The sequence below is a fragment of the Micropterus salmoides genome, unplaced genomic scaffold (genome assembly GCF_014851395.1).
Source record: "Micropterus salmoides isolate LMB-PRFRI ecotype aquatic unplaced genomic scaffold, ASM1485139v1 Ms_hic_scaffold_16, whole genome shotgun sequence".
NCBI lineage: Eukaryota > Metazoa > Chordata > Actinopteri > Centrarchiformes > Centrarchidae > Micropterus > Micropterus salmoides.
The window spans coordinates 22,835,072-22,857,675 of record NW_024040707.1 but is presented as its reverse complement, the minus strand read 5'-3'; the positions used below and the strand labels follow the sequence as shown (position 1 = coordinate 22,857,675).

The 22,604-nt window shown below is 40.0% G+C and overlaps 1 protein-coding gene across 2 annotated transcripts; it reads left to right on the top strand.

Moving 5' to 3' along the window:
- The first annotated feature begins 677 nt into the window (after positions 1–677).
- kif5aa (kinesin family member 5A, a) lies at positions 678–21,010 on the top strand. 2 transcript variants are annotated; one of them, XM_038723735.1, is made up of 29 exons: positions 678–1,299; positions 4,795–4,882; positions 4,969–5,042; positions 5,514–5,618; positions 5,802–5,850; positions 5,974–6,029; positions 6,154–6,241; positions 9,244–9,368; positions 9,505–9,609; positions 10,527–10,675; positions 11,112–11,260; positions 11,402–11,580; positions 11,930–11,998; positions 12,194–12,400; positions 12,741–12,887; positions 13,044–13,232; positions 13,386–13,503; positions 13,707–13,768; positions 14,022–14,131; positions 14,403–14,504; positions 14,642–14,702; positions 14,877–14,948; positions 15,414–15,518; positions 15,950–16,166; positions 16,362–16,536; positions 16,907–16,986; positions 17,172–17,211; positions 17,534–17,619; positions 18,190–21,010. In XM_038723735.1, the coding sequence occupies exons 1-28, from the start codon at positions 1,171–1,173 to the stop codon at positions 17,610–17,612; spliced, it is 3,129 nt and encodes a 1,042-aa protein (XP_038579663.1). In that variant the 5' UTR covers positions 678–1,170; the 3' UTR covers positions 17,613–17,619; positions 18,190–21,010. The 2 variants fall into 2 exon arrangements, with proteins under 2 accessions (XP_038579663.1, XP_038579664.1); XM_038723736.1 differs by having other exon boundaries at positions 1,171–1,299; positions 18,193–21,010.
- The last annotated feature ends 1,594 nt before the right edge of the window (positions 21,011–22,604 follow it).

Genomic DNA, 22,604 nt, shown 5'->3' with positions numbered 1-22,604 from the left:
CAAAAACGTTCCATAGAGAGCCGATTAACGACAATACTGAGTTACTTTTCCATCCTTTTAGAAGGTGTGGTCTAGACTTTTATTTTGGAAAACAGGGTTAAAGTTGTTTAATATTAGTGCAGCTTTATTGACCAGAACTTCCAGTTTATTATCTCAGGCAAGGAAGTTGTGTTTTCAGTTCTATTTGTTTTTTTAAAAATAAGTTTATTTGTCTTAACAATTGAAACGGGATGAAATGCTTATTCATTGCTCATTATAATCATCAATTTAATTCTCGGATCTCACTAGTAAGAATGGCTGTTGTAAATGGGCACAGTAATGTGTTTTCTTTAGTTTTAACATTGTGCTGCATCATCTCTGTAATGCTCCATCAATGTAAGGCCTAAACTCGTAATTTTCCACTGCCTTACCATAATGATTTCCTACGCCTTCCAAGAAATGCAGTAAGGCATCGGAGAGAGGCCAAAGTATGGCTGTGATGACTAGTCACTGCATCAGCGCGCCTGGCAGCTGCTTTACAGACAGTAATGATGTTATGCTTCTTCGCTCTGTGCGGATGTGACGCTGCAGCGCGGAGCTCTGGTTTCCGCCTGCCCGTGAAGAGGCTGAGCTGATGATCCCGAAGCTGTGGGTACCACTTTAAAGAGACGGATGCAGACCACGCCCTTCCTTTACTCTCCGATAGAGGGCGCTGTGGCGACCAACGCTGACTGATCATCAGCAGCTTTACCTCACTGCCCTTCCAGCAGCATCTCACCTTCAACCGGCCGGACGCACATCCACCGCCGCACCCGAAAACGGAAAGAAAAAACACACGAGAGAGAAAGACAGCGTCAGACAAACCAACACGGGAAACCGAGTAACATTAGAGTCTGTTGTTTTAATGATGTAGGGATTCGTTTCGCGGTTTGACATCTAATTTAGCCTGCCCGCCTCACTGCGACAAGGAATCACCGTCCAGCTGCGCATAAATAAACTGTAACCTGTCTCAGCTTGTCGGGATTGTCAGCTTGTTCCTGTCCACGAAGAAGAAAGCAGTGACTGCGCATCCTTCGTCGTTGATTTTGACGGTCAGATCAGGCCCCGATCAGCGACAGGTCGCCTCCAGCCTCAGCATCATCTTTCCTCTCAGCAGAAAGCAGCATCCTTCCACCTCCTTGAATCTGCGCCATGGCCGATGTTCCAGCGGAGTGCAACATAAAAGTGCTGTGTCGCTTTCGCCCTCTCAACCAGTCGGAGATTTTACGCGGGGACCAGTTTATCCCCAAATTCCAAGGAGACGACACTGTCGTCGTCGGGGTAAGTAAAGGGAGGCGCTTTGTTTTGCAAGCAGGCCCCTCATCAATAAATCATCACATCGGCCCATCTGTTTGGGTTGTGGATTGGTAAGAAAACGTGATGATCGGTGCATTACTGGGAAATATCACACCTTTCCCCCAAATCTGTCTTTCCCTTAACGTGACAAAGTCCAAATACATGTTAAACTGTTAAAGTGCGCAAACTGGCCTCTTGCATCAGCTGACTAAGGTCTGCACAGTGTAGTCTATGAATGAAACATAGCTAGCCTAATAGCTTATATCATTACACAAAGACCTGCTTTATATGTTGCTGTAGGCCTATATATGTATGTAACATAGGCCTACCTCCAACACAACCCTAAAATGTAATAATAAACGAATAAATATAAAGTATTTTCCATGCTGATATTGATGGGTCCATTCATTCATTCTGGGTGACTAAACCAATTAGCCTAATTCACATCTCCTTCCTGCTGCCATGAGCCAGTCCAGCCTGCAGCACTATTATTATTGGTGTTATCTATTGTCTGTCATTACTCAGCAGGTGCTAGCAGCACATGCAGACTAATATATTGGTGCAGAGGTGAAGTCTGCTCATGATCTTTGTAGTATATTTTGAAATTTGGAAATATGGGGGCTGGTTTTCTAGGTGGACAAAATCTGATGGTGCTGCATGTCTTGTTTACTCTGCAGATTTGTTTATGTTTGTAAAGGTGGATTCACCAATTATATGTGCAAAGAATACATCAGACAATTCAGTTTCTTTAAATTCAAAATGTCTAATAGTTGGGGAGCTTGCATCTAAAGGCTGTAATGTGTTGAGAACACAGTTTCATATTCACTGGAATTTGTTTTTTGTTGAAACTACAAAATATTGTCATATTCTGACGTTTTTGTTAGAACCAAATCAGAAAAACACAAAAGCTGCCAGTGTAGCCTTATTTCAGTGTTAGTTTCTAATGCAAATCAAATTATTTCAAGAATTTTATGGAATAAAGTGCCATTGGTCTAAATTTTCAAGGCACCAATCTGTGTTATTCAGTTTGCTTAAATCTTAAAACATCTGTACTGGAAACAGACTGAAAATAATCCAGCGACACAGGCAGATTTCTCTGACTTTTAAATACAGTTTTATACTTTTAGTATTTCAATTATAGACAAAAAGGTTTGATAAAAATGAGATTTTGCTGCACAGATGTCTTTGAGGTTAGGGTTTTGCCCATTGCTATGTGGTTCACATTTACATTTGAAATTCATAGAAATTTATTTGAATTGTTACCATCCCTGGAAACCAAAATCATTCCAGATACTTCCAGTGTAACGGCCAATGCACATCAACCTTAAAAAAAAAAGATGAGCCAAATGATCTATAGCTGTTCAGATCTGTTTCAGTTGCATTTTGCTCATATTGCTGATTGTCCTCTTTAGATGTTTTATTCTTAACCAAAAAGGAGCATAAATAGTGCACATGAGGGCTACACATGATTGCTAAAAGGAGAGGCATAGCTAGCTTTCGGTTCTCCTCTGGCTGACAAATGCAGCATGCAGAGGGAGGGATCATGTTGAAACTTTCTCCGATGATAATGGAAACGTCTCGATCCGACCTTCCTCTCTCCTCTCAGCCTGACGCTGGACAGTATAGTCAGAAACTGATCTCTCAAATTGCCTACAGAGAGGATCAATAATCATCCAGTGAGCTAATGCATCACTGACAGACCTGCTTTCCCTTGTCCCTGGCTCCATCTGTCTGTCTATCTGTCTGTCTTTGAATTTTCTCTGAATTTGTCTCATTCCCTCTTTGATTCTGACACCTTGTTTCTCCTTTGCTCACACATCTCCATTTTTATGACTCTTTCTGTGCCTCCCCTGTCCCTCCCTCCATCGTCCTGAGACTGAATGTCTTTGTCTGGTAAATCACTCTGTCATGGGGGCAGTCTGCAGATGAGTAAATTTGTAAATGTCGTTTAATAAGTACTGGCACCTCACATTAATATGTTGCATTGTGGCCTCTGTATCAAGTGGGACAGTGGAATTCAGGGGTTTAATAGCCTGTTTTTTGAGCAAGGCTTGTTGTCAGGGCTGACTCACTCTGTCTGAGTCACACAAAGATTGTTTGGATTTTTAGGAGGAGCTGATTCTTTGTGGGGACATATTTTGAAATAAACTAAATACTTTCCTGTGGATTTAGCCGCAAATGTTTGATGAGAAGAGGTCCAAAATAAAATGCCAAATTTCTCCTTGTAAATGCCAAAGTCCTGCCCCTCTTCTACCTATCTGTTCTGCTAGCATATGTAATGGACTGAGTGTTTTTAATCAGTTCTTCTGAAAAGACGAAACATGTTTCTGAAGTTTTCTGTTCATATTCTATTTCTATGGCTTTTCTGGACAGTACTATTAGAGCATTTTCCTTTGGAAGAATAGATAATATAGAAATATGCTTATGCAGCAACTCTCGGCAAGAAAGTGAATTGGGATGTTCCCAAAAATGTGTACTACTTAAGATAAAACAATCATTTCTTTTATTAACAATCAGCAAAAACCTACCCCACTGCCAATGTCTCATGGGAGCTGTAATTCTAAAATACATGAGAAATTAACTGTTCAAATTTTGTTCAGCTGTAGATATTCCTTTATCTTAGAATATGTACAGAAAACCCTGGGTACATGTTTTCATTTAAGCCTGATGAAAGACGGAAACACTACGGGAAAAACCCTGTGAGTTACATGTGCTAGAGTTACAGAAGCTCTTTAGGATTAATAAGCAATGCCTGAGGTACTGCAGAAACACTGCTAACAGCACTGTACTGTACAAGCAGCTATTAATAAAAGGCCCGTATTGTCTTTCATGACTTTGTTTCCATGTGAGATATGTATGAGTATGAAGCTAGTAATGGGGTGAAAAAGCATTTTTTTAATGACCTTGGTCCTTGATCTGAATTTGCCAGGTCCTGGATAAAATGTGGCTCTGACTAGCCGGTAGAAAGAAGCACTGCAGTGCTGGCTTTCTCACCCTCTGCTGATATCATCTTTTGTTGTGTACTTACTGCTGGAAAGATAAATGCAGCGTTGTACAAAACATCAGCACACCTCCATTTGTTAAACGGTAAAGTGATGTGTTGTGTTGGGCAGTAATAATAATGCGCATTTTTCAATTTCCAGTTTCAAGCATCAGATACCTTAGTCCGATGACTAGCTGCTAGAAAAGAGATTCAAGTTTTTTTTATTTAAAAAAACAAAAACAACTGTCATATAATTTAATTCTTCTAATTATAGTGCAGCATCACAGTTGTACTGTAGAACATTATTTGATTAATCACCATTATTGTGCCCATGTCTGTTTAATTCCTATCATGTTTATGTAGAAGAATAAAATTTGAATATTGCATTTACTTCAATGTACTGAGATTAAACGGAAAAATCTGATCACAATTCGGAGTTAAACAACCATGTCTTTTGTGGTTTTTGTTAACTGTTTGTTTGTTGATGGTCTTCACAGGGCAAGTCCTACTCGTTTGATCGAGTGTTTCCAACCAACACCACCCAGGAGCAGGTGTACAACACCTGCGCCAAGCAGATTGTCAAGGGTATGGATGATTAGCAACATTAAAACATGTCAGATATTTGAAATGTATGTGCTGTGGTCTCATTTGATGTTCTGTGTTTCTCATAGATGTTCTGTTTGGATACAATGGCACTATCTTCGCATATGGACAAACCTCCTCCGGGAAGACTCACACCATGGAGGTACAGTATTAGCATAACAATAGCATTAAAATAAAGCAAGTAATAATATCAGTTGGATGTGGAACATCCGACTGATATTATTATCCGACTGTGTCCAACCATTGTAAAGTTTTTCATGTGATTCATTCATCAAACATTTGGTGGAGTTTTGGGTCTTTGTATTGCACTTTTGTCCACAGAGATTCATTTTAATGTCAGTCCAACTGGTAGAAAGTGGTGTCAGGTCTCACAGAAATGATCTAACAGTCCTTCTTCAACAATGTCTTTTTGTATGTTTTGTTTTTGTTGACACTTCTTGTTCTTTCAGGACAGCGTTTTCTCTTTTGTTCTTCCCAGCCTTTTACCGTTCTTAGCTTTGATTTGACAGACATTTTATCAGAATTTAAAGGCATTATTGCATGAAGTCTCCATTAACCTTTGACCCTGGATAGCTATCACCATCTCACTGCTATCTGTGACTTCCTGTTTTAGGGCAAGCTGCACGATCCTCACCAGATGGGTATTATTCCTCGCATTGCTGAGGACATTTTCAACCACATCTTTGCCATGGATGAAAACCTTGAATTCCACATTAAGGTACTGTATATGATGAGTTAGATGAGTTGATGTCTTGTGTTGTGGTATGCTTCTTATGTTACATTGTGCATGTGTTTGGACATTCTCACTCTTCTTTGTTAGCTATTCTTCAGTACCTTCTCTCTGTAAACAGCTGAATAAAAAGCTAATCTTGGTTGCCTATTTTTCTTTCTTCTCCAACAGGTTTCATACTTTGAAATCTACATGGACAAAATCCGTGACCTTCTGGATGGTTAGTGCTGTGAACCACTTGCAACAGTATTTTGATTTGCCAGTATATTGTAAAATAAAAAAATCTAATGTAGCAACAATGTGACTACTGCACTCATGATTTGATTAACTCTTTGTTTTTTAGTGACAAAGACCAACCTGTCTGTCCATGAGGATAAAAATAGGGTGCCATATGTCAAGGTTTGTGAAAGTGCTCTGTATGTTGTCTTTTTGGGTGAAAATCTGTCTGCGTTCTACAGCAGATCAATTAAATTAAGTCTGTCTCTCCTGTCCCTTCTCCTCGTGTTTCCTTTCCTCTCCTCAGGGATGCACTGAGCGTTTTGTCTCCAGCCCCGATGAGGTTATGGATGTGATTGACGAAGGCAAAGCTAACCGCCATGTTGCTGTGACCAGTGAGTACTTAACTTGCTGTTGCTACAGAGGATACACAGTTGGCATATGAATATTGCAACTCGGGATAGACATTTTTTTTATTTATTTAATAAAGACAAATTCTTACAGTGAAACATTAGTAGGTGTCATTTTGAGAATACTTCCATATCAGAGCACGACATCTAGTTTCTCTTCGGTGCCAGCTATAGCGCTCACTACTCGTTACTGATGTGTGAAGTGACAGCTGAGTTCATGTAACCTGTTACTGTGTCTTTTTATGTAATCTTCGTGTTACAGTCTGCTATATAATTTTTAAGCTTCATTCATTCTCACAGAAAGAAAAAAGATCCTGTCAGATGGAGTTCACTGTAATGTAAACTGGCAAGACTTGTTTTTCTTTAATTGATGTTACAAAACCTTCGAAAGACTAGAGACTACAGCTCTCTGATCTGTGATTTCTGCACCTTGTTTTGGCCTTTATGCTGTTGGCTCCTCTATGGTCCAGTAATAATATCTGACTAATGGCTCCTGTACTGTGTATTTACAGGTCAGAGTGATGCTTTGGCTTCATTGTACAACAGTTCTTTGCAGTGTAAAAAAAGCAGCTTAAATTAACATGTGACCTAATTACCAGATACAACAAATTCATAAAAAGGTTTCACAGGTGTAAACACTTGTCTTACAATGTCCGTGTCAAATTAGGATTACTCTAATTTGGTTGCATGTCATAATTTTTTATTTAATTAATTTATTAATTTATTAAGAAGAAAAAGCTTAACCACTGACACATTTTATTTCATGTTTTTGTTAAAGCAGTTATGAATTTTTAATTGAATACATTTAAATTACTACTGTTAAGACAGACTTTTTATTGCAGTTGGAGGTATTTCAAAAGGCAAAAATCCAATAAAGAAATTATTTTGAGAACTATCCAAGCAACAAACCATGACAGCAAATTCATTATTTTTTTCTGTGGTGGAGTCTTGTGCTGACTCACTGGGCTGAACTGAAGTGAAAAGATCAGATGAGCTTTGGGGTTCAGCCCAAAAACAAAAACACCAGGCCTGATTCACTGTAATAAAGATCAACCTGTGCAGTTCAGAGTTAATGTATTTTGTGCCTTAGTGCTCAGTGTGTTTGTTCCTCTTCACATCAGACTGTCTGTGACATTTTCAAAAAAATGCAATTTAATGTAGCCCTTTTCTGCAAGACCTTACAGAAAAGATAAATGATCTTCAATGTGTTAACGTGCTAGAAAAAGTTATTTTCTATAAAATATTAATCCAGAGAGTACCTGGACAAAAAAGGGATTAGACAAGAAATATTTCCCCTGAAAACATAAACTAGTATCACATTAGTTCATTTGGAATTCAAATCAAATACTATTTATCTGGTCATATCAGTACACATTTTGTCAATGACATATTTAGATTCAACTCAAGATATTTAACGGCTCATACATTAGCATTCCTGCTTCTCAATGCAAGTCCTTAATCACTTTAAACTGAATCACTGAGGTCTAGCTTCCTGTCAGTCATAATCTGATGTCTCAGCATGCACTTAATGAGCCAGAGCTCAGCGGGTCAGAGTGATACTCACATTCAAAATAAAGTAAATTGAATACACCAACTGTGATGAAAAAAAGAAATGTAAAAACACCTTTACACCGTTATCATTTATAAATAAACAGTTCTTTCAAAGTACAGACCAACAACAGTGAACAAGTTAATCTCAGTCAGTTCCTTTGCTTTGTAATACCTAAACACAGGAATATATAAGCTGCCATATACCGGCCTATGTATGAAATAATGAGGGGTTGAGAAGCACAAAAATGCTTAATCTTCATTTAGAAATCATTTTATGTATATTTGGTAATATATCTGGTAAAAGAAAGTTACTATAGAGGGCAAAAAAAGCTGAAATGTCTAACTAGTAATAACATATATTTAGTGTTCGTATGTGTTTTTTCTATGCAGACACAGGCACTTACTCAGCTACAGAGTACTGTTGGCTGTGAGAATTCTTCATTGTGTGGCAACTTATCTGGAAAGATGAATGCTCAGATTAGTTGTCTGGTACAGGTCGCTATAAGAGAACAGTGGTGTTATAAATCATCCATCCACTGAGCTGATCTATGAGCAGTCTCTTACCAGACAGGCCAATTAAATATAGACGATACAAAGTCCCCCGTACATTTCACTATAAGCAATCATTTCTGCCTGTGTGTTAAGACTTTTAGTAAACAGTGTCACTGTAATGGGGATGGGGACAGCCTTGCATTGATAGTATGAACTAGAGGACTGTGTTGGCTTATACTATATTTATTTGATGTCCTTGTAATGGATATGATGGAGGTGTTGCATATTGATTGGAGGATAAATTCAATAGACCTTAGATCTTTAAAAAAATAATAATAATAATAAATTTAGAAATAACTCATGATAATGATACTACAGTCTTCTCAGTGGAGCAGATAACACCCAAATCCTACATAAATCGAGCTTTAAAAATGGACTGAATGTAGGAAGCAGTGGATAAGATTTGTTGAAGGCTGTGCCCCCGAGCGGCACAGTATTTTCTCTTTCCTGGTAGCTGCCTGCTGACTCACGGTGCTGCAGAGCGGTGTGCTGATAGCAGCCTAATAGGGTGACACTCTGTAGACACTGAGCCAATGCCCTCAGATATCATCTGCAGAGAAATCTGAACTTGCTTTCCGTGAGGAGCTCCAGTGAAGAGAGACATATGGATCCGTGCTGTTCATCTGCACTCTGTGGAATGATGATGTCATCATGAATGACTTGTTCTTGTTGAAAAAAAAGAAACATGGAATATTTCATGCACAGATGAATCACTTCACATTAATCTGTTTTATTACATTAAGTTGACATGATCCTAAGAACTGCTGGCACTAGATCGGAGAGACATAAAATAAGAAGAAATAAGTATCTACAGTTCTACTGCAGGGAAAACTCTTTGGCTTTTTTCCCACCCCAACTGTTGTGTTGCTCCTGTCTTTCTACAGACATGAACGAGCACAGTTCTCGTAGCCACAGCATCTTCCTGATCAACATCAAGCAGGAGCACGTTGAGACTGAGCAGAAACTGTGTGGAAAACTTTACCTGGTGGATCTGGCTGGCAGTGAGAAGGTAACAACACCTAACCTGCAATTCAGCTGCTTCAAATCAATCAATCAATCAATCAGAATAACTGTTTCTGTGTTCTTCTTCAGCTGTTCATCACTCATGTTTAACGTCACTCGCTCTGTCTCTTTCTTTATTCCAGGTCAGTAAGACTGGAGCGGCCGGAGCCGTCCTGGATGAGGCTAAAAACATCAACAAGTCTCTTTCTGCTCTGGGAAATGTCATCTCTGCCTTGGCTGAGGGCACGGTGAGACACTTCCCTTTATTTGTATAGACAATAGAGTAACAATTGACACTGTGTGCTTTGATAATTATACTGAAGTAGATCAGCATAAATATACATTTGGATTAAAGTGAAATATATCAGCAATATAGTGGTGAAGTGGCAGAAAGTGGTTGCATTTACTCTATGTTTTGTTCTTGGTTTGGTATTTTGGTGAATAATGTTTGTCAGTGTTAAGTCATTAAATATTAAATAATATTTAAGGAGCTGATGTAAAGTAGTTGATTGATTTCTCCACATTTAAGTTAAGCGAAACAACTGAAGCTTACTTTTATTGTAGAATTTGGGGATATTAAATGAATTAAAATATGTGTCATGTTTACCTCCAAGTTCAGATACTGTAGCAAATAACCTTCCTCTCTCATTTCTAACACTGATGTACAGCAGCTGTCAATCCCTGTCAACTTGTTAATGAATGCATCCTGCCCAGCACCCACACCCTTCTTTGCTTTCTGCCAGCTCAACAGGTTTGGCCGTCAAATGCCAAAACTATCCCTGCCAATTATAGGATTAGGTAGATGCACCACAATCAATCTGGCACTTTTGACAGCAGTTTTGGGGGTTGTTAAATCCAGGGAAATCAAGAGGAATGGGAAAGTGTACATTTTTGCTGATTATAATCTGCTGATCAGTGTAGAAGTACTGAATCAAGAAGCAAATGAAAGGTGCCTCAGACATTTTTTTCATTGTTTGGTTTGTAATTGTCTCTGCATCTTTTTTCTCTCTTTTGTTTCTATTTTCCTTTCATCCCCTCTTCCTTTTTAATTATCCTCCTTTCTTTTCTTTCGTCTTTCTGCTTCTTCTCTCATCATCTTCCTTCCCTCCATCCCTCCCCCTACTCACCTCCTCCATCCGCCCGTCTCTCCTTCTCTCTCCTGCAGAAAAGTCACGTGCCGTACCGTGACAGCAAAATGACCCGCATCCTGCAGGATTCCCTTGGTGGGAACTGTCGCACCACCATGTTCATCTGCTGCTCTCCCTCCAGCTACAATGACGCAGAGACCAAGTCGACTCTGATGTTTGGACAACGGTAGATACATATGTCAATGCGTCTTTGGAAAGAAATGATTGTATATAGCTTATGAGAATTGAGCAATTTTTTTAACATGCTGCCATGTTTTTCAGCAAGGAACCAAACTGCTTATATGTATTTACCCATCTAAAGAGGCAATTAACTATTTTTGGCGTAACCTAAAATCCAAGCAGGGCAGGTGCAGATGCTATGTATGAATCTCTTTTTGGATCAGAAAGGTCTCAAGAACAAACTTTTACCTGATATTTAATAAAACTTTCATTATAATGGTGTGAGATTCTTATTTTTGTGGTAGTTTCCTCTCGTACTCGTTAGGGGACCTTGAAACCAACAGAAAGCTGAATTGTCCAATGTCAGTCCTTTCCTTACTCACTTAGAAAACAGATTTTTACTATCCCCTGTGTGCCCCTGTCTTTGTCCTCCTCTGTCGCAGTGCCAAGACCATCAGGAACACTGCTTCCATCAACCTTGAGCTGACAGCAGAGCAGTGGAAGAGGAAGTACGAGAAGGAGAAGGAGAAGAATAAGACTCTGAAGGACACCATCCAGAAGCTGGAGACTGAGCTCAACCGCTGGAGAAATGGTGAGACGTTAAGTGTTTCCTGACTGACTGACTGACTAACAGCAGAAGCTTCAACTCGTCTGGCCTGACATTATAAAAAAACCTTGTTATTCTCATGTATTTGTTTCTCTTTCCTCTTTGTCCCTTCATCCCTCCCCTCAGGAGAGGACGTGCCTGAGACGGAGCAGACCACAGCGGACATTGTGATCCGTCTCGATAGTGTGGAGGAGCGCCCCGTTTTGGACAATGACACCTCCTCCATTGTGGTCCGCATTTCTGAGGAGGAGCGGCAGAAGTATGAGGAGGAGATCCGTAAGCTGTACAAGCAGCTCGATGACAAGGTCCAAACACAAAACCATGAACATACTAATCACCGACACTTTTTGCCTGCACATTAGTCACATTAAGTCTCAGTTTTTAACTGTAAATCCACCTCTCTAGCACGGTGTACATGCAGATGTTATTTTTGTAATCACTTATATTTTAGTGTCCTTCTCACGGGTGTTCAACACTTGCACCTTCTTATAAACTGAAATGTAATTAGGGATTCATTAATAGAAAACAATCACGAGCAAAGCAGATGAAAGCCTGTAAAACCTTTTGTGTCACATGTATTCATAGACACAGGCAAGTTATTTAGTCTGGATTGTTGTGAGGTTGGTATTTATGTATCATATCATGTTTATGCAGGATGATGAGATCAACCTGCAGTGCCAGTTGGTGGAGAAACTGAAGCAGCAGATGTTGGACCAGGATGAGGTCAGTCCACTCCAAACTAATACACACTGTATGCACACACAGACTATGTTTAAGAGGATTCTTTCTAATTCTGAAATTAAGCTTAAAACCAAGCTCCAGCTTTCACACAACCCCTTAAAGAATTCAGGACTGGAAAAAATATTGACACTTTTAAAAAAATGTCTCTCTCTGCCTCTCTCCCTGTCTTTCCCCCAGCTCCTGGCCTCATCCAAGGGCGATGGGGACAAGGTCCAGGCTGAACTCGGCAGGCTGCAGGTGGAGAGCGATTGCGCCAAGGCTGAGGTAAAGGAGGTGCTGCAGGCTCTGGAGGAGCTGGCCATCAACTATGACCAGAAGAGCCAGGAGGTTGAGGAGAAAGGACTGCAGAACCAGCTGCTGGCCGACCAACTGTCCCAGAAAATGGTAAGTTATAAGAGGAACAGTGTGAATGTGAGATTGACAGAAGAGCACCTCAATCAGAGACAGGATGTGGAACAGAAGGAGACGCTCCCTTGCTGCACTACAGAGACAGGCACCTGCTGTGGCAGTGCAGCTTCCTCGAGTGGTAAATACTTTCAGGAATGAAAGGACAATCAAGTACTGGAGAAAATGTGTTTGAGCCTCTTTACATTAGACTTAGCTTATTGCCTCTGGCAAGGAAGAATTCAGTCCCATTATATTTTTCAGTTTGCTTTCTGTTGATAAAAGGAGTGCTTCACTAATCATTACTGTCTCTCTCTTCCTCTCCTTTTCTCTGTAACAGGCCAGTCTGATGGAGCTGGAGGCAGAGCTGTCTCGTATGCAGGAAGTGAGCGGTCAGCAGAGGAAACGCATCGCTGACGTTCTCAATGGTCTGATGAGGGACCTCAGCGAGTTCAGCACCATCGTGGGCAACGGGGAGATCAAGCTGGTGAGTTGGATCACAGTGTAAAAAGAGCTTTAGATTTCAGGTCAAAATGGGCGTACACTTCAGGTACAACACTTAATAGAGTGTGTATTCTTATTGAGTTTCCTGTATGTCCTGCTCTGTTGCACATTGTTTTTAAAACTTTTCTCCAATCCCCAGCCGGTGGAGATTAGCGGTGCGATCGAGGAGGAGTTCACGGTGGCTCGCCTCTACATCAGCAAGATCAAGTCGGAGGTGAAGAGCATGGTGAAGCGCTGCCGCCAGCTGGAGAACATGCAGCTAGAGTGCCACCGCAAGATGGAGGAGACCGGGAGGGAGCTCTCCTCCTGCCAGCTCCTCATCTCTCAGGTGAGGGATGGAGGGAGAGGGACCGGATGGGTGGGGAAGAGATGGACTTGATGGGCTGTGTGAATTAATCATTTATTGTGGTTGATCATGGCTGGGTTTTTTATGACTTAATTAATTAACATTTACTGTGTATGTGCATTTGTGCTCACACAGCATGAAGCTAAGATCCGCTCTCTGACGGAGTACATGCAGAGCGTGGAGCAGAAGAAGAGGCTGCTGGAGGAGAGCCACGACTCCCTGAGCGAAGAGCTGGCCAAGCTGCAAGACCAGGGTAACACACAGGGACACACACAAAAACACAGTTACACAATTAATGTCCAAACAAGGAAATAGGGGACAGTTTAGCCATCCTGCTTATTTCCAACAGAAATTCACATATCCCATTTTATTTAAAATTGCGCCGGAATTTGCATGAAGATGTTATTAGGTTGTAGCTCTGAGGTGAATGTTTGCCTCCTCTTTTACTCCTACCAGATAACTCCCTGCTTGAGGATAAGGATGGAGAGAAGGGTGAGACTGAGGATGGAAATGTAAAGGTAAGGCAATTTTTTGTGCCCAGCCTGAAACCTGAGTATACTGGTTAAATCGATACTGAAATTCTGAGATGGGCATCCTGTCATCCCAGAATAGGATAAAAGCAAAGTACTTCTTGTTCAGACCTAACTCTTTTGTGACATTTCATGCCTTCTGTTTCTGTTCGATCTCGCCTGTATGGTGCCACTGCATTTATTCTTTTTTTTTTTTTCAAGCATCTTTGAAGAGATGTGTGTTTGCTCTCTCCATTTCCAGAAGGCTCCTCGTCAGCAGGGGGAGTCTCACCGTGGCCTCTATCACAAGCAGTTGGCCCGCCTGCGGGATGAGATCAATGAGAAGCAGAGGATCATTGACGAGCTCACCGAGTCCGTGACCATCTTAATTATTTTAGTTATTATTATAATTATTATTATATATAAGATACTATAGAAAATGTCTCATTATTAATCATTATATGCTATTATTGTTAACAAAATTACATACTGTATATATTTTACTTTATATTTATACTGCATACACAAAAGTTTACTAACTATTATCTGTTAAAATAAAGATTGCTTTATATTAATTTTAATCTAAACTCTTCCCTTTCTCTTTTGCCTCATGAACATGTGTGCTGTTATTGCACACCTCCAGTCGTAACTCCAAGCTGGAGCTCGAGCTGGCTCAGGTTCGCGCTGACTTTGAACGCCTGAAGAGTCAGGACAGCACCAAGAGTGAGCGCTTGGAGGAGCTCTCGTAAGTGTTGGAGAGGTCTATGTCCCTTCTCATAAATTCCAGCAGATGACTCTCAAAACAAGACATAGTTGTTACATTTTCCTGAAGTACACAGAAATAGTGTCTTTTTTATGATAATGGTTTTGCTGTCCTGTCAGATTCCTGCATGAGCGCCATGAGCAGACTAAACAGGACTTGAAGGGTCTGGAGGAGACTGTAGTGAGTAAAATAAATAAAACTGTCCATCTATCTCTGTATCTATCTTCTGTGTCTCCGTCTCTCCGTATCTTTCCTTATACCTCAGAGTCTGTTCTCCTTTCTTCTTTATATCCTGTCTCTTACATCTAGAGTCTAGAGTTGTCTTCCTAACCTCTCCATCTCTCCGTCTTTCAGGCCCGCGAACTCCAGACCCTCCACAACCTGCGCAAGCTGTTCGTTCAAGACCTCACGTCGCGGGTTAAAAAAGTAAGCAGCTCAAAGATGATAAGAGAAAGCAGTGACTCAGGAAATTCTGTTTTTTAATCATGTTTAAAGGGTATTAAGGAATCTGTGACCTGAACCCCCCTGATAATCCTCAGTAGAAATAGCATCAACATCCTCCATCCCTTTAATCCCATTGACTTTTTGATATCATGTATGTGACACAAGAAATTCACTTTTTGTATGGAGTGGATTAAAGGTCTTGCTAGGAGGTAATATGTCACCATGCAAATACTGGAAGGATAACTAAAAGTGCACGTTTGGCACATTTGACTGTGTATTGAAAACGGACAAGTGGAAGATCTAAGGTTCTCAAGGTAATCAACGAGTCACTAGTATTCTTAAATGCATTTGTCAGTCCCTGTTAGGTCATTTTCTGCCAAAAACCTCTTCCTCTACCTTATTTTCTATTTTTATTCCAACCTTCCTGCTTCCTGGTCCTCTCTGCAGAGTTCCGAATTGGAGCCTGATGATAGCGGGGGGTCTTGCACCCAGAAGCAGAAGATTTCCTTTCTTGAGAATAACCTGGACCAACTTACAAAGGTTCACAAACAGGTGAGAAACACACACTACAAAAACTTTTTGTGATGAACACACTAAAGTCTGCAGTTTGGATTGTATTAGATCAGTTTGATTCTGATATTTTCATTCTAAGACATAAATCTGAGTGATAACTGGACTGTTACAAACTACACATGCCTGGTCTGTTTTGAACAAATGTAAACTGTGCAGTTTTGGGCCTCCCATGCTTTTTTCTTAATGACCCGTGGAGGTGAGGATTAAACTGAAAGTACTACATTGCATCATAATACTGTAATTGTATATTTAGTCATATTAGATTAAACAGTAATTTAACCTAGCTACATAAACTGTAAGTGTACTTTGCTACATGTTTTCCCTTCTTCTCATTTTCTGTTTTTCCTCTTATTTCCTCACAATGACTCTTTTTTTATGTCTTTACTGTGTGTCATCTCTCTGCCCTCCAGCTGGTTCGTGACAATGCAGATCTGCGTTGTGAGCTTCCAAAGTTGGAGAAACGTCTTCGGTCTACTGCTGAGAGAGTTAAGGCCCTGGAGACTGCATTGAGGGATGCCAAGGAGGGTGCAATGATGGACCGCCGGCGCTACCAGCAGGAGGTTGACCGCATCAAGGATGCCATGAAGGCAAAGAGCGCCTTGAGGCGCCCCCATGCTGCACAGATTGGTACTGCACTGAAGCAATCATAAATTATTTATGCTTTTGTTTGTGTCGTTGCATGGGTATGGGAATTTTTTTAAGTGAAATGTCTGAAATGCATGCAATTTTGAACTGACTGACTTTGTCTAACCAATTTGTTCTACAGTGACCCAGTTTTATTATAGCTGTACCCTGCCTTACATTGTTTTCTCATCCCGGCAGCCAAGCCAGTGAGACCGAAGCAGCTGCCCGTCTGCTCTCCCACCAACCCGTTCTACACTTACATCCGTGCCACTGAACAAGCCAACACCTACAGCAACATCCTCTTCCAGAGTGGCATGACACAGCCGAGCTCTGCCAGCAGCAACTGCAACCCCAACTCTGTCCAGAGCAACACGTGAGTTTAAATCCTCCTTTCCATTTTTTCCAGCTAGCCATTCCATGGCTTAAAGTCTGGTCTGTCCATAATTGCTGATTTCTGATGTCAGGAAGATTCTGCTCTGGTCTTCAGAAATAGAGCATCATGTGATGTTTGCAGACAGATATGGAGAGGTGATTCATCCAAGCATGGTCATTTGATTATAACCTACAGCTGGCAGGCGTCGCTTTTCTATATTAAGTATTACTTAAACACTGTGTTCCTCTTTACTCTGTCTACCTTTTGATTTTGCAAATTATGGGATGAGACAGGTCTCCTTCACTTGTAACGTCATACTTCTTGTATTTTAACTGTGTTTGTTTTCTGTTACCTCTGTGGTGTTTTGCAGAGTTTCCACAGCGCTTGGCTACAGAGCAGGCAGATATAATGGAGACACACTTGAGTCTTACCCTCTAAACATTGACAATGGTGAGTACAAGTTTACATATGTATATGTGCACATGTGTGGACACATATTTTAGCATCAAATCATGAGGTATTTTATAGTTATATTAAGAATCTGAGATATTTATTGTCAGGAACTCAATGTTTTTGTATCGATGAATACACTCTTTATTATATTAGTGGATCAATTAATTAATTGTTTCCAACAGGTAACAGCATCAGTGAAACGAGAGACATCAATGACAACAGGTGAGGATGTCAGTTTAGTAAGACAGCAGTAAACAGAAAACCTGATCTGTTTATTGTTTCTGGTCACTTTAACCAACTTAAAATTAGATGAAAACATTAAACTGTATTTTTAGTTATGTATGGTAAAATAAGAATAAATTAATTTGTGCTAGAGAATTGAGATTAAATGAAAATTCAACATTGTTGTCATGTGTTATCACTTCATTTCTGGCTCCAACATTTCATGGTGCTGCAGTGTCCAGTAGGAGTGATGTACAGTAAATGATTATGACATGGTTGTATTCTGAGAGTGAGTGTTGTGTTTGTGTATCTGCATTAACAGGAGTGATGTTCACTGTGGCAGCGAGGTGGATGATTCAAACAGGCACTACGTCATAAAGCAGGAGACTGCTGCAAGTTAATGCCATGGTAATTATCAAAGTACCCTGAGTCATTGATTTGTTGTTTTGCAAATTAACCACAAATCACCTGCATTTTAAGTTACTGAAACTCAGAAAGTTTCCAACCCAGACCAATTTCCATACTTCAATTTGTTTCAGTACTAAGAAAATCATTTCACAGAGACTTGAAGCTTGCTTAAGGTTATCCATCACTGAATAATAATATGCACAGCTCTATACTTTTGAAAACTCTTTCTCTTGACACGTTCATGGACATTTTGCACGAGGCTACAGCAACATTATGTAAAAAATGTTAGCCAACAGGGGGTGGTTACCGATGCCAAGCAAGAGAAAGTCCCTGCAAATGTACTTTCCTAACACAATGCCATAAACCGGAAACCAGTGGCTGCCTGGAAGTCAGAACATCACAAACTTTGGAAAATTGGTGGCAATAAATGCAAAGTATATTCGATAGATTTTGTTAAAACAAAATCGTTTGTATAAGAATAATTAGAAGGGCAATTAATCATTCAATAGATATTTTATCAGATTTCTGTGTTTCTCCAAACAATGACTTCCTTCTATTCTCTCTCCCCAGAAGATGACCATACACTGTACCCATCCAAGGACCCCTCCCATCTGCATGCAGCCTGTCTCCCTGTCCCTCCATTACATCACTGATGAAGATGATGATGAGGATCTGTAGCCCCTGTAGTCTCTCCTGCTCCTATGGTGACCACTCTCACCCTCAGGTTTGGGGTCCAGTCCCTTCCAGTTCAGTCGGTGAAGGAAGTTAATTAAATCATCTTTTTTTATATACAGAACGTCCACTTAATCAATTCGTCAATTCCTCAGCCAATCAATTTGTCAACAGATATCACTGAAGCTGATTACCTCCCGAGGTGGTTGAACTGAAATGGGGCTGACTCCATCCCTGATTATTAAGTACACACATGTTGTAAATAATAGTGCCGTACACTCCAGTAGAGGTTTTTGACCAGCAACTGTTTGTGTGAATGCACACCTCCACCATCCCCTGCACACATCTTCTTAAGGGCATCATGCGGATGACAAACTGTAGGCAGACGTGACCTTTTTCTCTGTCGTAAATAAGAGCATAGTGTGTAACGCCAGCTTGTAACAGAAGACCCACACTCTGCATGCATATCGCTTAGCGGGTTAGCTTTCAAACCTTTGCATGTACCCTGATTCATGTCAGGAGCTGGTATGCTTGCGAGTGAACCGTCTGATCGACTACGACAGATGTCACACAGAGAAAGAGAGAACTGGTTTTCCTTAATCCTAATCCTGGTGTCAGCGCTTTATATTTTCTGTTATATAGTAAAACTGGGCTATTGTGTTAATGTGACTTAAACACATGAAAATGACATAAAACACATCTGGGCCTAGTTTTATTTTATAAGAAGAGGGCATAGGATGCAACATGATTCAGGGAAACCCAGCCCAGATCGAGTATAGTAGTAGTGTGTATCGAGGAAACCTTTTGTAATTGCTTTGATACTGTGATGTTGCAGCTGTATGCCACTGTACATTTCAAGTAATGCTGCCCACGCCCATTTAATGTGTCCCTCCCAGCATTGCACCCACACGTCTTCATACGGAGCCTTAACAAGAGCTGATTTCTCATGATCAAACTAACACGCTGTCATGTGCATACATTTGTAATTACTACCTCTAGAGCTACTCATTAATCACTTAACACAGGATAGTTATACAACATACTTTCAAACACTGTATAAGAGCTGATCTTAGGGTTTCTAGAGAAAGTTGCAACTTTAGTACACCAATAGCTGTAAGTAGATTTAAATGCTCTTACCAGAGCAGTAGTTATGTTCTCCTGAAGTTAACTCATACACTGAAGGAATCTGCGTATGCCCCATCATATAACAAGATCAGAGCTGGGCTGAAAAAGTGCTTGCAAAAATGTTCTGCTGCTGCAGAGCACCCGTCAGACAGTGTCAAGTTTATTATCAAAAGAAAAGTACAACATTCTGATGCATCTATTTGGCACCTGGTAAGGCTGGATTCATGAAACCTGCTTTGTCTCCTCTAATGTATAGTTACACTATTGATATACTTCCACTGTGTTATTTACATTTTGATTTAAAAAAATAAGTGAATATCGCAAGCCCCTTTAAGCCCCTGTATGGAAGTTATTCAGTGATTCAGTGCTTTTTAATCAGAACCGTCAAAAGTCCAACGAGTGTCTGAAAACGAGTCCCCAACTGAGCAGCCACCAGTGTGGGATGGACAGACCGTTTGGCTGAAGCTTGTTGTTTGTAGCTTGCAGGTCGTGCTGTTATTCTTCTGTGAGAAATCCTGACCAGCCAATCAGGATAGCAGAAAGCAGCATGCCTTAGGTGGGTAACGAAGAGTTGTTTGGATTGAGCTGAGTCACTGAGTTAAATGACAGATTAGACCAGAAGTGTGTCATTCTTAAAGGAAATATAACTAACACACAGCTTTTAAAGGAACACGAACATATAAGTGAGAAAAAGAGTTAATTTAAAATTTCTGTTTTCTGTTTACACGTTGACCGCATATTTGATCACAGTTGCGCATTTTAATATTTGCAAAAAACAATCTTCACTTTTCTGTAGAAAAATATTTCTCTATGTAAAGTTCAGTGCATTACATCCAATGACTGGATTTCTCCGTGTAAATTTGTTCAAATAGGACCCCAGTACGTAATGTGAGTGTCCCTCCCCAGTCGTCTGATTCTTAGCAGCCTCATTTATGACAGCACTGTCTCATGCTCCTGCTGGCATTAACAACATCTCAGGGCTTCACATTCACAATCACAGCCACCACAGGCCACCACCACTGTCTTCCCCATAGACTTAAAACCATGTGATTGCTGATGAACAATCAGGCGAGTGTGTGTTCTTCGAGGCTTAGCAGATGCACTGTATGATAAAGTTAACATTAGAGAAATAACACCATTTTATACATAGTATATAACATCGCCATTCTGTCACATGCCATCTAAAATGAAAACCTGCACCTGGTCAAACCCTACTGTACGTGTCCAAGCAGACCCTCTATTTGACATCATGTTTTAAGTGTAATAAATAAATTTGAGGAGGGGGAAATGTGTACTATATTGTCACCTGCTGTTCCACTGTCTGATTTAAACATATCTAAAATACATGTGCTATATATTGTTAATCTTGTAAGTAAAACAGCGTGTCATGACATAGTAAAATGCAAAATAAAGGTACACGCTAACTTTGTTAAGAGAAATGTTTGTTTTATTTATTTCTGTATGCCTATACTGTAGCGTCAACATGATTACGTGAAGAACCACCGTGCATAATTTCTGTATATATAGACTCATCACTATGCTGTATTGTATGTGAGTGTTGTAGTAAAAAGCTCAATAAACTTGTAGAAAGGAATTTGTTGGGAATCATTTGGGTCCATGGCATTGTTTGAATATAATGGATGATGTTTAGCTGAAAATGACTCCATCTAGTGGATGGGAAGACGTATTGATACAGTACAGCTTTAACTGAATGAAAAGCCACTTTATTGTCTGACTGTCCCTCCTCAGTGCACCTTCTCTGAGAGGTAACAGGTGCACTGAGGATGCAGTCCCTCTGGTTTCCAGAGGGACTGCATCCATGTGTCCCCTAGTACTCCCTTTACAGAGTTTTCAGCTCCATTCAGAGAAATGCCTCACTTTAAAATATCTATACTTCTCTATATTCCAGCTGTATTTTTTACCCTATTAAATGCAACTCCACTGAAAACTATGATTACATTGCTATGAATGACTGCTGGGGAATAGCATGTATGTTTGAATATCTCTGTTGTTATTACAACCTCTGACACAAACAGGAAATTCATGTATGTCGGGCACTCCCTGTTGTTATTACAACATCTGACCTAAACAGGAAATTAATTTTCAAATGATGTTATGAAAGAAACCTTTGCCAAAAAGTATAACATGAAAAGTAAGTTGATGCTGGAAAATAGAAATTAAATGGAGAACAAAATTAAAGAGCCAGCAGTGCTGTTGAGATACTGTATCTCATTTGCCCACTGATACACTGTATAAAGATGATGGAGAAAAAGACAACGCTTGCTTTAAGACTCTTTAAGTCATGTAATCACTGCAGTAGCTTCCTCAGTAGGTTTACATTGGGAAGTGTACATGGAAAATGTTTTTATTCCAATAAACTATGCAAAGGCATTTTGCTGTATCTTTTAAATCATTACAGTTTGTTTATTAAGCCTATGTTACACACTCTAAAAGTCAGTGTAGTGACACCAAGAAAAAAAAAAAATTAGAAAAAAAAGTAGAGATTAAAAACCCTGAAAGTCTGAGACTGTTACATTAAACCTGCTAATCACTGTAGATATTGTGTTATTAGATATATGTTTATTATTTTCTGTGTGTCACATTTTTCAAATTCTGTTGAAATGATGAAAATCTCATTCTTCGAAGGAACTTCCTTTGTGCCCTCTTATATTATAATAAGCAGCTCTACATCGTTCCCACGAGAAAGAAAGCAGTGATGTAAATAGCAGTGGCATGTGAAGCATCTTCATGGTCTAGGCTAATGTTTTGTGTGTGTGTGTGTGTGTGTGTGTGTGTGTGTGTGTGTGTGTGTGTGTGTGTGATGCTGCACGCACAGTAACACACACTGATGGATCAGAACAAATTGTATCTACTCTGTTACAATGTTATCGGGTAAATACTACAAAATTGTAAGGTGTTTCTGAATAGTGTCAGAGGAATCAGAACATGACATTATATATTCTTCTCTCATGTTCACACAATGGAAACCACATTTAATAAATTCAAGGTCAAGCTGTTACACATTAAACATTCATCTAATGTGTTTCAACTGGCTAAAGGGTATTAAGAGTATGAAGATTCAGCCTTTTAACTTTTAAATTTGATTGATTAAGTGATTTATTCTTCTTATAGTGGTCTAGAATGATCCCAGGCAAATGTGGAGTGGAAATAGTAGCACAGAATGTGTT

Bases quoted from the DNA above. Each gene is read 5' to 3' on its own strand.
- kif5aa (XM_038723735.1), top strand. From the start codon at position 1,171: ATGGCCGATGTTCCAGCGGAGTGCAACATAAAAGTGCTGTGTCGCTTT. The intron at 6,242-9,243 runs GTGAGTACTTAA...GTCTTTCTACAG, and splicing joins CCGCCATGTTGCTGTGACCA to ACATGAACGAGCACAGTTCT. The intron at 12,888-13,043 runs GTGAGTTGGATC...TCCAATCCCCAG, and splicing joins GCAACGGGGAGATCAAGCTG to CCGGTGGAGATTAGCGGTGC.